The 15458-nt window shown below is 37.0% G+C and overlaps 1 protein-coding gene across 1 annotated transcript in view; it reads left to right on the forward strand.

The window, feature by feature from the left end:
- Positions 1 to 310: 310 nt before the first annotated feature.
- Positions 311 to 15458, forward strand: part of SLC39A12 (solute carrier family 39 member 12) — a 32840-nt gene continuing 17692 nt past the window's right edge. Inside the window, exons 1-5 of the mRNA XM_068405364.1 lie at positions 311 to 580; positions 4504 to 4785; positions 7276 to 7483; positions 9976 to 10178; positions 14315 to 14486. Of these exons, the coding sequence (XP_068261465.1) occupies positions 311 to 580; positions 4504 to 4785; positions 7276 to 7483; positions 9976 to 10178; positions 14315 to 14486 (1135 nt within the window). The remainder of the gene's footprint in view (positions 581 to 4503; positions 4786 to 7275; positions 7484 to 9975; positions 10179 to 14314; positions 14487 to 15458) is intronic.

The following is a 15458-nucleotide window of genomic DNA, read 5'->3' on the forward strand; positions in this document are numbered from 1 at the left end:
GGAAGGGCACTTTGAGTCAACCTCTTGGTACTTCTACAGAAGTTTTAAGGCCGTGGTTGTCTTAGTTTCCTGCTGTTCTGGGCTATAAAGCCCTTACAGGCTCCCTGTTGTTCAAAAACAGCTTGTCACTGCAAATCAGCTTAGCCGACCAATTAATAAATCCTTTCAAACATATTGCATTCACACTAATTAAAGGGTTGGGGTTTTTTTTCCCCTTTACCATTCAGACTCCTCAGGTTGCGAGTTTAAGCTGTGAAGTACAAACAACAATCCAACATTCAGTGCAGATCACGCACTGCAGGAAGAGGAGATGTGTTTTCTGACCAAGCATCCAGCTCTTGGGGTGGTATGTTCTGCTTTCATATTCTGCGTGCTCATTGCTGAAGGACAGCCTGGGGAAGAGCATGGGCAGGATGGCAGCTCTGCTCCCAGCCGAGGCTATCTGATGGAAGTTTTACACGTTCTTTCAGCTGACAACACTGAGCTCCACATGAACCACTCACGAGAACTGGTCAAAATGTTACTGGAGAGAGCTGAGTGCCCACAGCGGATTTATGGCATGCAAGAGGATTGTAATCTGGTTAGTGCTTCAATTAACAAGGGATATCTTTACAGGATCGTCAGTGAGTTCTAAAATTATTTATTACAGTGATGATACTCTACTGAATACAAAACCTAAACTTGTAAAGGGCTTGTTGTTGCAGCAAAAAATTGTCCCTGCTTTAATCGTTTCATTCTGAATTATTAATATTTATTGTTTGAGCTCATGAAGAGAGATTCCAAACATGACAGGCATTTCTTAAAAATGCCATGCTTCAGTCGCATTAACACTAATAGTTTTACTTTAAAAGTTGTCAAGTGTTTATTTTCCAACAAAGATTTTTCTACTTTATCCTGATCTAACTATAAAAGCATGAGCTTGAATTTGGGACACAAAGGATTTCCACTGTGGAAAGACATAGGTAAAAATTGGGGACCAGTTCTGCCACATTTTTTTTGTTCTGGATTTTAGTGCATAAAAATAAAACCCAGACAGGATTGTCTCAGACAGGATTGTCTCAGATTTATGTGCCACTTCCCTGAAATATTCAACATTCAGGGAAGGGTTTTGGTAGCAGTTCAGGTCAAGGAAAATCAAAGGCAGAACAATGAATCTACAGATCCAAATTGAAACTGGAAATAGTCCAAGGTACAGCTTCACAGAAGGTTTGGTTGTCTAGTTGAGTTGAGAATATTTTCAGAACTGATTCCTGATTTGACAAAGAAAGGAACAAGTGTAATAAGATTTTTGGTTCTTGTAGGACAGAGACAGTGGTAAGTGAGCAGCTGAAAGGGACTACAAAGGGCTTGGTCAGTCTTGGCGCTGATTACCATTACTCTAGCTCTGGCATTGTTCAGTGACCTACATACAGCAGCGTGTCACTTTATATAAGAATTATGAGGAATGTCATAAAGGTGAATGCTTTCACAATATACTATTTTTGGCAATCTGCCAAGCCAATGAAGTGGAGATCTTTTTCTCCTGTGCAGTAGACAACTACTCACTTAATTAGCCTTTCCTTAAATTATGTCATTTTTCATATGAGCCCCAATGTGAAATTTCATACATAAATAACGTGAGTGCCTGTTATTCCTTAAATGGGTAATTTTTACAAAGGAGATTGTGCAGTTTTTGTCTTTGCACATATGGGCAATGGATATGTACCGAATATGGACCAAGATCAAAAGCTGAGAATGTATTAAACAGTAATGGGTATTGAGTCCTCCCAAACTTCACAAAATGGGTCTAGGCCTTCTTGTTCTCCCTATTTATTTTGCTTCTCTGGATTGCCGTATTTTTTCTTGTGTTTGGGATGTATTTGTGGAGAGCATTGCCCACTGTGTCCTTGTGTGGAAGAAATCTAAGTGAAACTTAGCTGGGGTTTACTTTGGACAGGACTTCCACTCTGTTTACGTTTCATCTTGGAAATTTCCTGTGGGAAGAATTTGAGGATTTTCACCATTTCCAGTACTTCTCAGTGTTGGCTGTGTCAGTAACACTGCACACATCCTCCACTGCCAGTGCCACATGAACACAGTTGTCTATAGAAAATCCATGAGAGAGAGAGAGATGGCATCTTCAGTCACTTGCAGCCCACGTGGCACTGTGCTGAAATCTTCCAAGTTGATTTAGTAAACCAAGATAGCAAAAACTGTGTGGGAAGCGCTATCCTTCAAGATCATCAAAATTTGAAACAGAATGCCCCACCTTATCTTGGCATTTCCTTTCCCACACTTGTTGGGAATAACAAATTGATTTCAGACTCAACTTTCCCTTCTAAAGCCAGCATTCCAATCATACCACATGACTTTGTTTTCAGGTTGTTTTTTTTTCATTTTTAATGATGTCTCCAATGGGTATTTATAAGCAGTGAAGTTTAACACTTTTTTACACCCTTTTTTGGTTTGTTGTCACGTATTGGCCCCAAGACTCTTTGGGCAGGGTCTGGCAGCTATTAAATGGCATCTGACACTTCTTTATCTCCTAAGCACACAGAAGTCATATATTTCTTGCAATGGTAAGATAATTTTTTCTAACTTCTGGCCTCTTAAAAGAAACTCAGGTTTGAGTGCCCAGGTTCAAAGTTGGCCTCCTTTTTATAGCAAATAAACGTTTCTAAACCAAGGCCATGCAGAGAGTTATGCCTGTAAAATATCAGTAACAGCAAAATAACCAGTGATGGACCAATTTATATCCTCTTGATATCCCCTCAAGGGTCACTCTCTATGGGCTACTACGGAGTAGCTGCATCTTTTACAACACACCTGCTTACTTCCAATTAGCAATTTCCTTTTCAGTCATCTTCCTTGCAAGAGCAAACAGCCGCCTCACTGATTACAATTTATCCTCACTGGGTTTTGAAATGTTATAGAAGTCTTTCAAAATCTTCCACTACACGCAGTACATTTATTGTATTGCTATTGAGCGTTTGAAAAGGCTTGTTGACTAAATGGAGGTCTTTTGGGACAGAAAAACGAATAACTATATTCTTCCTAGCCCAAATACTAATTCTCAGAGACATGCATTAGAAAAAATTAGAATTATAGATCTTGATAGACAATGTAGGCAGGGCACAGTGGATCATACTATAATCTAGTTTATTTACGAGTATAAATATTTAATTTGGCAATTACCATCCACAGTTCTCCTTTTTTTTAGACTGAGTATTTGTGAGAATTTTTGTTAGAATTATTACCATTAAAAAGTAGCAGCTCTCTCAATTCTTTCAAGGATCATTGGCTTCTGAACACGACAATGTGTGTTTGATTCTACTCAGCTTCTGTGTAGGAAAATGAACTAACATACAAGGTGAGCCACATGGATCAACACATCATGCTTGTAGTCACAAAAAATTGTGACAAACTAGGTTTGTCCGACAAACTAGGTTCTGTCTGGATTCATGAATTTATTAGAGTGCAGTTTTGATCCTCCCATGGTACCTTCATGTGTTGTAGCTTCTTCTCTGAAATGTACAGTCCGGCTGCTCTACTGTAATAGTTGAGATTAGCTGACATGCCTATAACATGCTTGGAAAAGAGCCAGTTGGAAAAAAACAGGTATACAATGAATAACAAGAGTTACAGGATCTCTTCAAGTAAGATTCTTTATTCTGGAATTCAGTATCTTATTTCCCATAGCCTGACATAAAACTCTATTAGTCTTCTGGTCTAATTTTAAAGACTAACTTTTGCTTGAGCTAGCAAAAGTTTCTGGAAGGTGTCTTTGTATCAAGAAAAATGGAGGAGTTTTTATATATATTTGTATATCTATTTAAAAATATGTACTCAGACAGGAAGCCTGCACAGGGTGAGTATATCATTTCAGTCCCTCTTGAAATGCATTTGGAGGACTAAAAGGTGTTGAGACCTTGTGCTGGCTCCGCACTGGACCAAATTGTTCAAGTTAATAGAATTCATTGAGAAAAAATAAGAGTAGCTGTATGCTTGCAGGGAAAATTAAGTCTTTTAGCAGTGCATTAAATGTGATAGAACTTCTGTTTACATACTGTGAATTAACTACAGTCCAGATACAGATAAGTCTTTGTCTTATGATGTAAACACATATAGAATGCACAGGTGAGAATATGAATAGTCCTAGCCCTTATCTAATATATTTATTACCAGAAATGTAACCTGTTGAAGCCAGTGGAAGACTTTCAATTCTCTGCAATGACTGAACAGAGTTAGTCCTGTTTTGTAGTAAATTTTAAATCCCTTGGATGCTTGACATTTCTTCAAAACAGAAGGGGCTCAGGAAAAAACAGTGTGATCTTGCAGCCGTAGAACTGCAATGAATTACACGCACCCTCCTCCTGCCGTTCCTTCAGCCTGCATCTGTGTAGGCTTAGGTTCAAACCTTTAAATATGAGTTGAATTTTCCTGTTCTCCTCTCTAATTGTATTTGCAGATGACTGACAATGTGTTACCTGAGTTGAATTTCCATTTATTTTTATTTTTTCACAGTGCCTTGAACCAGATGCTTTGTTACTAATAGCTGGTGGAGATTTAAAAGACCATCTCAGCGAAGAAGTATTTGAGAGAATTTCTCTTATTCTTCTCTACTACATTCTTCATCATAGAGATGTGTGTTCTTCAGAACTCATGTTGAATAACAAGGATTACAAATTTTTCCTACAGAGTATGCTTAGTTTAAGACATGATGAAGACTGTTATTATTTTTCACGGAATGAAACTGAAGATATTTTGGCTGCAGTAAGGCAACATTTTAAAACTTCTGAAACCCAGGTAAAAAAAAACATAAATAAAAATAACTTCATATTTATTACGGATATAATGCCTTTAAGCTAGTTCAGACATTGTGTCAGTATCATGGTCCTCCAGATAACTGGTAAATAACAGTGAGAGAGCCCAGGCTGAACACCAGTCTTTTGTTGTACATGCTGTTTAAGGAGCCTTCTCCGTGACTTGCTTTTGCATGTGCTACCCAGCACTTCCACAGAGTCTGCTGAGACATAATTGGGGAGATAGTGCATATTAGGGACTATTCGCAATAGGTAATTTAGATGCAGTTGCCCTGCTTAGGGCAGATGGAAAAGAGCATAGCTGTGTAGATGCAAGATCTTGCACTTGGCTTCAAGGACAGAAAATACTTTCTCATCTCTTGTTTTTATTAGTATAGATGTACTAGCAGTGATTATATTGAAATGGTATAAAGCAGAACATCTCCAAAACTAGTCTGTCTGTATAGCAGAAATGATGAATCATTTTGCTCTGATGAGATCCTTGCCAGGCCCTGCAATTCCATGTCCATCCAAAGAAGGGTGGAATAAGGAATCTGTCCAAAGACATGATGGTTTCCTTCAGTTGGGACACATACATTTGTGACTAATTATCTACCAGCACGAACATGCCTTGTAGACAGAGTGATACAGATAAGCTTAAATTTAAAGTTAAAAAAAAAAAAAAGGCATATTGAGCATATGCAGCTACAAACATCCTTTTAAAGTCAGGGAACAGGCAGCAAGTTTTCTCACCACTGTTTATTATTCCTTATCTCAAGCTGGGTCTGTAAAATAGTAGAATAATATTCTGGAGTTCACAATCTAACGAAAAACTGTTTTCCTTGTAACGGGCAATAAAATAAGTTTTTGCCAGATAAGATAACTCCTAAAGTACAGGTTGACCTCCTGTGAGAAGCCCCTTAGATCTGTTCATAATATGCAAGTTGAATTTGGTTTATTGCGAAGTTTGAATTTGCTCTTTTCTTTTTCATTTCATTATATTTTAATTTACACCATACTGTAGTAGAGTTTCCTATGCAAACAGAAGATGTCTAGGAGTCCTGGCTGTGCAGCAGAATGTTGAGGGCCTCCAGTTCCTCTTTCTGTGTTCTTTGTGTAATCGTTTCCCATCATAAATTATTCATTGACCAGTACTTTTGGTTCTGAGTCTTGGTGAACGTGCCGATTTCTAAGAACTCCAATGGTATCTGGGCAACTGTAAAGAGGCATCGGTGGGTATTTGGCATGTCAAGATAGAATAACAATCCATAAAGTGCTTTACTGTGTGGTCTGTTTGTTTATGCTGGCAGTATTATCAGTTGTCAAGCCTGTTCAGTAACTGAGACTTCACCACTCACTGACATGAGGGAAAAGAGGGATATTGTATGAAAGGTACTCAAAACAGTATAGACTATCTAATGCTTAGAATCACCACACTTGAGTTATGGAAAAGAGCCAATGCTGCAGGGTAGTAATAGAAGAATAGCATCTTTAGTGGCTCTTTATATGTTTTGATTTCACAGAAAATATCCTCTTCTCAGTCATAGCACCTAATGTATTATTTGAAATGAGAGATGAAATTTTGGGTTGTGGAAATTTAGATGTGTAATGGATGGACAGAAAAAGAAATGCCAGCCTCCTCTCTGCAGAGTTTAAGGCATATATAGAGATGAGTATGTGTAAAATAAATTATTACTGTACTGGTTCATCTAGTTGACTTTTCAATTTAGTTAATATGGGTTAGAGACAAATGAACTTAAATATTTATCACCATTTTTTTGTATCTCTCAAACCCCAACTGTTTGCAATGAAAATAAACAAGAAAGGCAGAAATGGAAGGAAACAGGGATAAATTTCCAGGTAACTGGGAGAGCTGTACCCTCACTTCAGACATGCACACATCCACACCCATGGGTGTATACAACTGTCTACTGCTCTGTTTGGTTAGCCAGCAGGGAACTCGCCCTTTATCTGCAGAATTATATCTTTACATATCATCCCCAGATAACTGTCCCATAACAAATTATTGATTCCATTTAATAGATAGGGAACTAAAAATATTAAGAGAATTCTTTCTGAAGTTTGGGATAAAGAGTTAAGGTCTGTATTATTTGAGTCAATTTCTTGTGCCTTAACAAAAATTCTTTCCTTTCCTGCCACTTTCTGGAAGTAGATGTAGATGCAATTGAAGAGGACACAGGTGTAGTAGAAACAGCATGAAAATAACACTAAACAAAAATAACCTGAATGGACTGTACTTCTTCCCCGTCAGACACTGAGTAAAATTTCAGGCTTTTTCATTCTGTGCCTGTTCTCCTGAAAATGTCCTCTGTTTCATGTTTGCTGTCCTGCTGTCCATTACAGCTTTAATCATAGTATTTTTTCTACTCTGGCTGTCTGTGAAAGTATTATCTCCATTTTCTCCTCCTGTCACTCTGATTATTTAAATGGAGGTGACCAGGGCTGTCTTCATGCTGTTTTCTCCTGATTTCAGTGTGTTGATGTGAGTACTCTGGAGAAAAATGCTGATATAACGGACAGAGATGGTGCTGATGAAAACACTCTTCCACGCCTGGCTGCTTTAATCATTACTCTGGCTCTCCGAGGAGTCTGTATGGGGAAAGCGAGTTTGCCCTCCCCAGAATTCTTTATAAAATATATTTTCAATTCTCTAAACAGTACCACTGAGCTCCAAGTGACAGGTAAGCTATTTATTCATCTCTAGTCACCTTTTGCAACACACATTTGCGTAAAACATCTTTAAATGCCTAAAGGACTTTTTGCACTTCATTTTGGATTTAAATGTCATTTCATTTTAGAGCTGATAAGTAGTCTCTTCTAAATTTAAATTTTATTTTGGAAAATAAAATCCTTATTTTGATAATTCTCTGAAAGGTATAAAACAACTTATTAAATTAATAAATGTGTATTAAATGTGTAAATTCTTAGATTATTAAATGTGTATCATCACATTAATTTATTATGTAATTGCTCAGCACAGTCTGAACTACCCAAGAGAGCTCTGAGTGGCAATCTAGCTGTGAGGGCAGAGTTTAATGGGGCCTCGTTTACGTTGCTTCTTTATGCCAATCTTTATACATTGCAAGACTCATTTAGGGGTAGATGGGATAATTCATATACAGTAGCCAGATTAGACACCTTAGTCACTCACACTTCAGTGTAGACATACCCCCAGAAGAGATGAAATATACACAGGACACTCAGTTTTGAGCAAATGCTCTCTGCTCTCTGCCTGCTGTACCTGAAAACACCTTTATGGTTTGTGCTTCCCTACCCACCTTCCGATCTTAGTACCCAGTCAGTGAGTCTGGAATATGCAAAGTTCATTTTCTTCAGGAGCTCTGTTGCTAGATGATCAGAAATGCTACTTAACCTAAATAAATAGAAGTATAGGAGAGTTTTGAGTGGTCCAAAAATAAAAAAAAAAAATAGAAAACACAAGTGTTGAGCTCTCAGCAGCTGTTATTAAGTTCTGTAAAAGATTCTGCATGCTTAGTAGTTTAAGAAGCTAAACCATCCATTCAGGGGCCTACCATGGATTTAGAAGGTTATTATAAGACATCTGCTTTTCCTTGTTTGTGGTAACTACTAATAGCAACACTTTACAAGCTTTTTAAAGCACTTTTAAAAAGTTACATTAAGTATGGGTTAAAACAGCTTAAAAAGTTGAATTAAGCATAAGTAAAAACATTTTTACCACTCTTAGGTTACACAGAGGCACATTGAATCACAGAAGTAAATAATAAAAAAAAAAAGAACAAAATCCTCAGCCTGAAACTTGGGCTCCTAGATTGTACTTGCATAAACTGGTTTTGCAGCAAAACTCTTCCTTTAAAATTGCCAAGCCAGATCTAAAATAATTGACTCACAAGAATGGATGGAGCCATCTGGGCACAGTGCTACTAAATAGCTATATATGGTGAAATCCAGGCCTCAGGGAAGACAATAGCAAGACTTTATGGTTGGTGGAGTTAGAGTGTCATTCAGAGAAACAAAAAAATATTTTTAACCAGTTTGTTACAGTGTAAATATATTTTAAGTCTAAGCTAGTTAAATTGTCCCTTTAAATGTATTCAAATTCTTAATATTAATTGCAGGAAAGAGCAAGGAACTGGCAGCATGGAAAAAAAAGAAAATTAGAGTTGACTACATTTAGAAAACAAATCTTAGCTTCAGCTCCATTCAGATCTGTTTGCTCGAGACAAAGAAAGTAGAAAAATATCTTATCACAAGTCTTTTTGTAAGATTTGCCATTATGATTATACCATTTGGTTTTTCTGAATAACAATATTAAAAAATAAAGGATTATCACATCTTAACATTCTTAATCTCATTGATCTAAATTCCTTTGAAATTAACTTGTGGATTGCTTTTGTTTCCGATGGACAAACTCAGCTTTACAGAAACTATCACTATGGCTTCATCTTGAAAATGCAGGTGTGAAGGAAGGTGATAGGTAAGATAGGACAGAGCATGCCCCCTCATATAACCAAGCATTTCATCAGCGGGCACACCCATTGCACTCAGGTTATGTCATCAGATACATCCCTGCAGTGTCTCAGGTTTGGATTGGGGGTCTTGGCTTCCTCCTTCCTACTTCAGTGCTGTAAACAGGCATGCTTCCAGATTAGCAACTTGACCAAAGGAGAGAGAAAATCCGCTGCTCTGTGTTCCACTTCTGAAGTGCGAAGGGCAGCATAGCATCCTGAAGATTGCTTTCAGGTCACCCTGTAAAGGATCTGTCTTCCTGGTCATTCTGGACTATCCGAATACCTGTCCATGGTGTCTTAGCGTGGTGTTCCATTTACATGGGAAAATTTGAAGAATGATGAAGCTATTTAGCAGTAATTTGTAGACAACTTTGGCAGAGACCGATGATTAAATGGAAGATGAATTGCCTTTCAGTCACAGCTGTATTCCTCTGAAATAGTCATAGGCAAAACATCTGAGTGTGGTAGTGTAAAGAAGGAAAGGCTGAGTGTATATGTGTCTTGAACTTCTAGAGGTGTTGAGCGCAAATTACCTACAGTACCAAACTGAGGAGAGAAAAAAGTATTAAAATGAGTTGAATTAATGTTAAAACTAACAAAATTTTAACAACTAATTTTGTTTTTTTTCTTTTTAAATGTGTATTTTCCCATGGTAACATATCTGTTTTCTAATTAATTACTAGAACTAGAAGAGCTCCTAAACCTGCTTACAGCAAAAAAGACCTGCACTGCAAATGGACAATTCCACAGTCATAAAAGAAGACGTTATAGTGTGGCAATCAGAGATATTGGGAACAGAAATATTCCAGTCAAGACAAACCATACAAAAGGAGGCTATCTGAAAGGTTATATTGAAGATCATGAAGGGGATACAGATTGGGATCAGGTTAATTTGTTTTTATGCTGTAGTATTGGTCACAGAATTTCAGTGATAAAAGTTCAAATTGATTTGCAAACACTACATTATTTCTGAGGTAAAATTTATTAATTTGAAAAAGTCCTGTAGATACTGAATTATATTTTTATATAGTCGTATTCGTTTAAATATTAATTGGGGGAAGAATTTTATGGATGTTGAATGTATGATTAAAGTAGCTAGGAGGGGCTAACAGAATGGTTAGCGTAATGCAGAATCAGGTGTCTCTTCAAGACAAGAGAGGACTGTAGTACCATGTAGTACCATGGCTTCAATGTTTTCACATATTTATTAAAGATTTCTTGTGTTCTTGCGTTGCAGAGCTTCTAGGGCCCCTTAAGTGACCTTGTAAAAAGAAGGCTTGTTCTGTACTAAGGAAAAAAGTAAATTAAGGTCTCTATGTAAGTTGTTTATAAAAGACTTTTGTAAACTGAAGATTGGCATTTCCAAACACTTCTAACAGCCGTCTGTGGAATCCAGAAGCCTCCTTTAGAAAATATAGAGTCTGTAAGACAGGACTTTATCTACTACTCAGTATCCTCTTTGAGGTGTTTGAAGGACAGTAGGTCGTTGCAGGTGACTTTATCCTTATCCTAAATATTAGAAAATAAATACATTTTGTTTACAACAGTGATTAAGATGGTAATTGACTTCCATCCTTTAGACTGGAAGACATTCCTTAGGCAAAAAATGAGACTTCAAAGTATATACTTTGTATATATTTTGACGTATACATTTGAAATATATATTTCAAATAACATGTATCTATTGTTTTCAGTTATTTATGACTGAAGTCAACTCAACGACAATGTTTCTTCTCCATTTAGGAGAATAACAGATGTGCAATTGACTTTTGTTGTGTGGTCATTTTACGATGTGGAGGTGAGACAAATAGCATCTGGTTAATTGCCATTCTGATAGACATTTATCTATGTAATTTTATTGTAATTGGAATACATACCACATCAATATATTTATTTCTTTCCAGCTGACCACAAAAGACAATCATGCTGATCAGCATGATGAGGCATTTAATGGGGTCTCAAAATAATTTTAAATTAAGGTCATTTTAAATGTGTTTCATATTAATTTTAAATTATGAAGAGCAGAAATCAGTAGTGATACTATCTGTACCAAGAAGTAAAATTCTTCAGCAATAGAAGACTTTATAAAACACAATTTTTGATTTCTTGAACTTCTGAGACTGACTGTAACTCAAAAGATAAGTATGCAGGGGAGTTATATGAGGCTTGGGACTCAAACTGAGTGCCAAATATTCTATATAGATGAAAAAAATCACAAAAAAACATCTGGAGAGAAGAGAATTTTTCTTCTTTATTAATTCCTAGTTTCTCTTTTTTATTCCATTCCTTTTCTTTCTAGCTATGTCTACTTTGTTTGACGTTTGTCATAAAGTTAGAAGGTTTTGTGTTTTAGTGTTTCATTGCTAATTTTGTCTCCTGCTTTCTGCACGTATCTGTGATAGCCATTGTGCTCCATTAGTAACTGATGCTGCCACGTATGAGGCATTGGCTCATTTATGGCTTGTGTTTACTAACTCATTAAGATCTGTAATTTGATTTTTAGATAGAAATTATACTTTGAAACATTATCACAGAAAAAAAGATCACTGCTTTCTTTTTAAGTCATCATCGTCTCTACTGATTTAAAAAAATGCATATAAAACAAGTAAGTAGTAGATGATCTAACAAGAGCAATAATATTAAGTTCCATTAAACTATGTCACAATATCTATGTATTCATTTATTATTCCTCATTGAAGAAACATGGATTTTGGAAACCAAAATTGTCCATCCATACATACAGTTTTTCATATGCAAATTCAATTTACTTGTTTCTTCAGTATCATCCTCCAGGGGTACACACATAGTTCCTTTACTAATGGAGACTTGGTACTCTGCTTCCCTGTGTTAAAAAGCTTAAAAGGCTAGGGCTTGCAACTGGAAAACCTGCAGGTCCTCATGCCTCAAGACTTATGAGAACATTTTCCTAAGTAAGCATTAAGAATTTTTTTTATGTGTGGGTGGAATGTTTATTTTACAGATGAGATCTTGCTTTTTCTTTTAAAATTCCTGATAATAAAATTACATTTGAATTTAGGTTCATAGTAATCATGGACCTCATCTTGTCTATCCTACTTCTCAAAACAGGGCCAACATGAAAGTCAAATCGAGTTTCACAGGGCCATGTCCAGCTGAATTCTGAATGTCTCCAAAGATGGAGATTCCACAGTCTTTCTGGGAAATCTGTACCAGTGCTTTATTGACCTAATTTTGATTTTTTTTTAATTACAGCAAATTGGAATTTTTCCTGCTGCAACTAATACCTATTGCCTCTCATCCTTTTGCCGTACACCTCCGAGAGGACTCTGGCTCTATTTTCCCTATAAACCCCATTAGAGAATTGAAGACTGAAGATACCCCCAACCCTTCTCTTCTCCAAACTGAACAAACCCAGACCCCTCAGCCTCTCCCTGCACATCATGTGCCACAGTTCCCTAGCCATCTTGGTGGTCCTCCATTGGACTTCCCCCAATTTGCCAATGTCTTTCTTGTGCTGCTGGTTATTAAACTGGACATAGTCCAGATGTCCTGAGTGGAGGACAATAATCTTTTCCCATTACCTGTTGGCTACACTCTTGCTAACGCAGCCCACTTTGCAGTTAGCCTTCATTGCCACAAGGGCACACTGGTGACTCATGTTCAACTTGTCTGTCAGGAACCAAAAGGCTTTTTCTGTAAAGCTACCTTCCAGTCAGTTTTTCCCAGCCTTTATTGATGCATGAGGTTATTCTGTTTGAAGCACAATAAATTTGTCTTTGCTGATCTTCATGAAGGTCTTGTCAGCCCATTTCTTTGGCTTGTCAAGATCCCTCTAAATAGCAGCCATACCCATCAGCATATTGACTACTTGTCCCATTTGGATTTCATCTGTGAAAGGGATATGGTGTACTCTGTTCCATCACTCAGGTCATTGCTGAAGGCATTAAATAATATCAACCCCTGTACTGACCAGTGAGGAATGCTGCTCATAACCAGCCACCAGCTAGACTTCCAAATTGATACCAGTTGCTGGTGTTCCCTACTTCTAGAGTCAAAGTCACTGTCTAGAACAGGCAAACTGAAGGTCTTTTCTAATATGGTAGTTCCTGGATTGTCTTCACACTCTCCTTCTCCTTGGAGGCAGAACAGACTAGATCCGTGTGGCAAGATCACCTGTTGTCCTAAAGACCTGAATGTGGGATTCAGTATCAGTACTCAATTCATTCAGATTCTGAGTGAGCTACAAGGCATATTTTACTTTACTAATGGATGAACAAAGGCAGGAAGATATTGTTTTTTAATTGGGTTATTTAAAAGTAATGATAATTACAACTTTTTTATTTAAATAGTAATTTTATTTCAAAAGAAACTTAAGCTTCAGTGATTAGCACATAATATTTAGGAATCCCTTGATTCTCAGCTGCAGACTACTTTAAATGAAAGAAACAAAGATTTGTCTTTGAATTGAATTGAATCACAACTAATCAGATGGGATTAAGAAATGAAGATTAAGCCTTTAAGTAAAATAGTATATTTTATCTGGACCACTTCTTTTTAAAGTTCTTACAGAAATTGCCACTAGAACTGTTCAAATGCTAACTGCTCATGTTAAAGACACAAACATGCAGCACAAGGACAAATTTCAGTACTGCCTTGGTACAGGCAGCATCTTACATTAATAGCTAAGAATATGATTTGTGTTCGCATTAAAATATTTTTATTGGCACAAATAATAATAAAATATTTAGAGATATTATTGTGTTGGATCCTCATGATATTAACAGGCTTCAATAGAAATTGTGCTACTTCATACCAAAGATTCTGGTCTTTCTGAAATATACAGAAGTATCGAATTTTAATTGGGAAAAAAAGAATTAGAAGTAATTGAAGTAATTGAAGCAACTTAACCAGAAAAGAGTATATGGAAAACAAGCTTTTCTAGGTCGTATAACCCTGTGTTATTCTGAGATCCCATATTTAACCTCAACATTAAATGCAAGTATATGCAACATCTTCAGTAACTGTGTATACTTTTCTACATAGGTTTGTTTCTCTGCCAATGAACTTGTGAAGATATTTTTTAAGAACAGTTCTTCCTCCATTTCTAAGGATCACTTCAAGCAAATCAGTCCAGCTATCATTCAGCAACTATTAAGTTGTCCATGTCAGCTTCCTGACCCCAAGCAGACAAAGCTTCCACCAACAACTTTGGAAAGTAAGTTATGTTATCAGTACAGTATTGTGAAAATTCAGGTGAAGGGGTGCAGGGGCTTAACTTCTGGAGACATTTCATTTATTAATAAACCTTAAACCAAAACATGATGAGATTTTTGTACTCTGTAGTTTATGCTCTCTATAATTTCATAGCATACATGTCAGATAATAGTACTGTACTGAGAAGTGACAGGTCCTTATAAGTGTGTTGCTGGGCAGCAATGACCTGTTTTGTGGAATTTCCACCAGGTTCATTCTAGATTCATTACATTGCTCTTATATATAGCCTCACATTTATGTTAGCTGGTGTTTTATACCATACTGTGGCATATGCTTGATATACATAAGTTCTGTGTGAATGTTGCTGATTGTTCATGTTGTGATATTCTACAGCAGAGAAGCTTTGGGGATACTACTGTAGGAAGAAAAACAACCAGAAAACCAGTCACATGGGCAGCAGGACTTGTGTGACAGAGCTGGAACAAGAGTATAATCAGATTGTTTCCAGTTGCAGTCATAGCCCTCACATGCCACTGCTTCCAGGGATTTCTGCCCCATCTGTTCTGCTGATTCAGCTTCTCCTGTAACCAATCCCTAGTCCACCCTATCAAAAAAAAAATCTGAATCTGATCAGATCTAAGGACTTCTTAATGTGTTTCCTGTTTGGTTTTTTTTTTTATTTTAAACCAGCGATATCTGGTGAGTGGTTACAAACATAGGCTTGCTGGTGTATTATACGGGGCATTAATTTCTGGTGGGGGATTTGGGAGCCGGGAATGAGCAAAAAAGGAATGGGTATCTAACCTTAATCACTTGCATCTAGAGCAGCACTTTTAGGCTACAAATCAATGCTTTCAATAACTGTCCTCATATCTACATGGCCAGCTGTAGATGACTAGATCTTTTAGGAGCTAGAAAGCTTTCCCACTTCCTGCTGGCCAACGATCCTTATGGAACAGCACTTTCAATCTCT

Source organism: Nyctibius grandis, chromosome 7 (genome assembly GCF_013368605.1).
Source record: "Nyctibius grandis isolate bNycGra1 chromosome 7, bNycGra1.pri, whole genome shotgun sequence".
NCBI classification, from domain to species: Eukaryota; Metazoa; Chordata; class Aves; order Nyctibiiformes; family Nyctibiidae; genus Nyctibius; species Nyctibius grandis.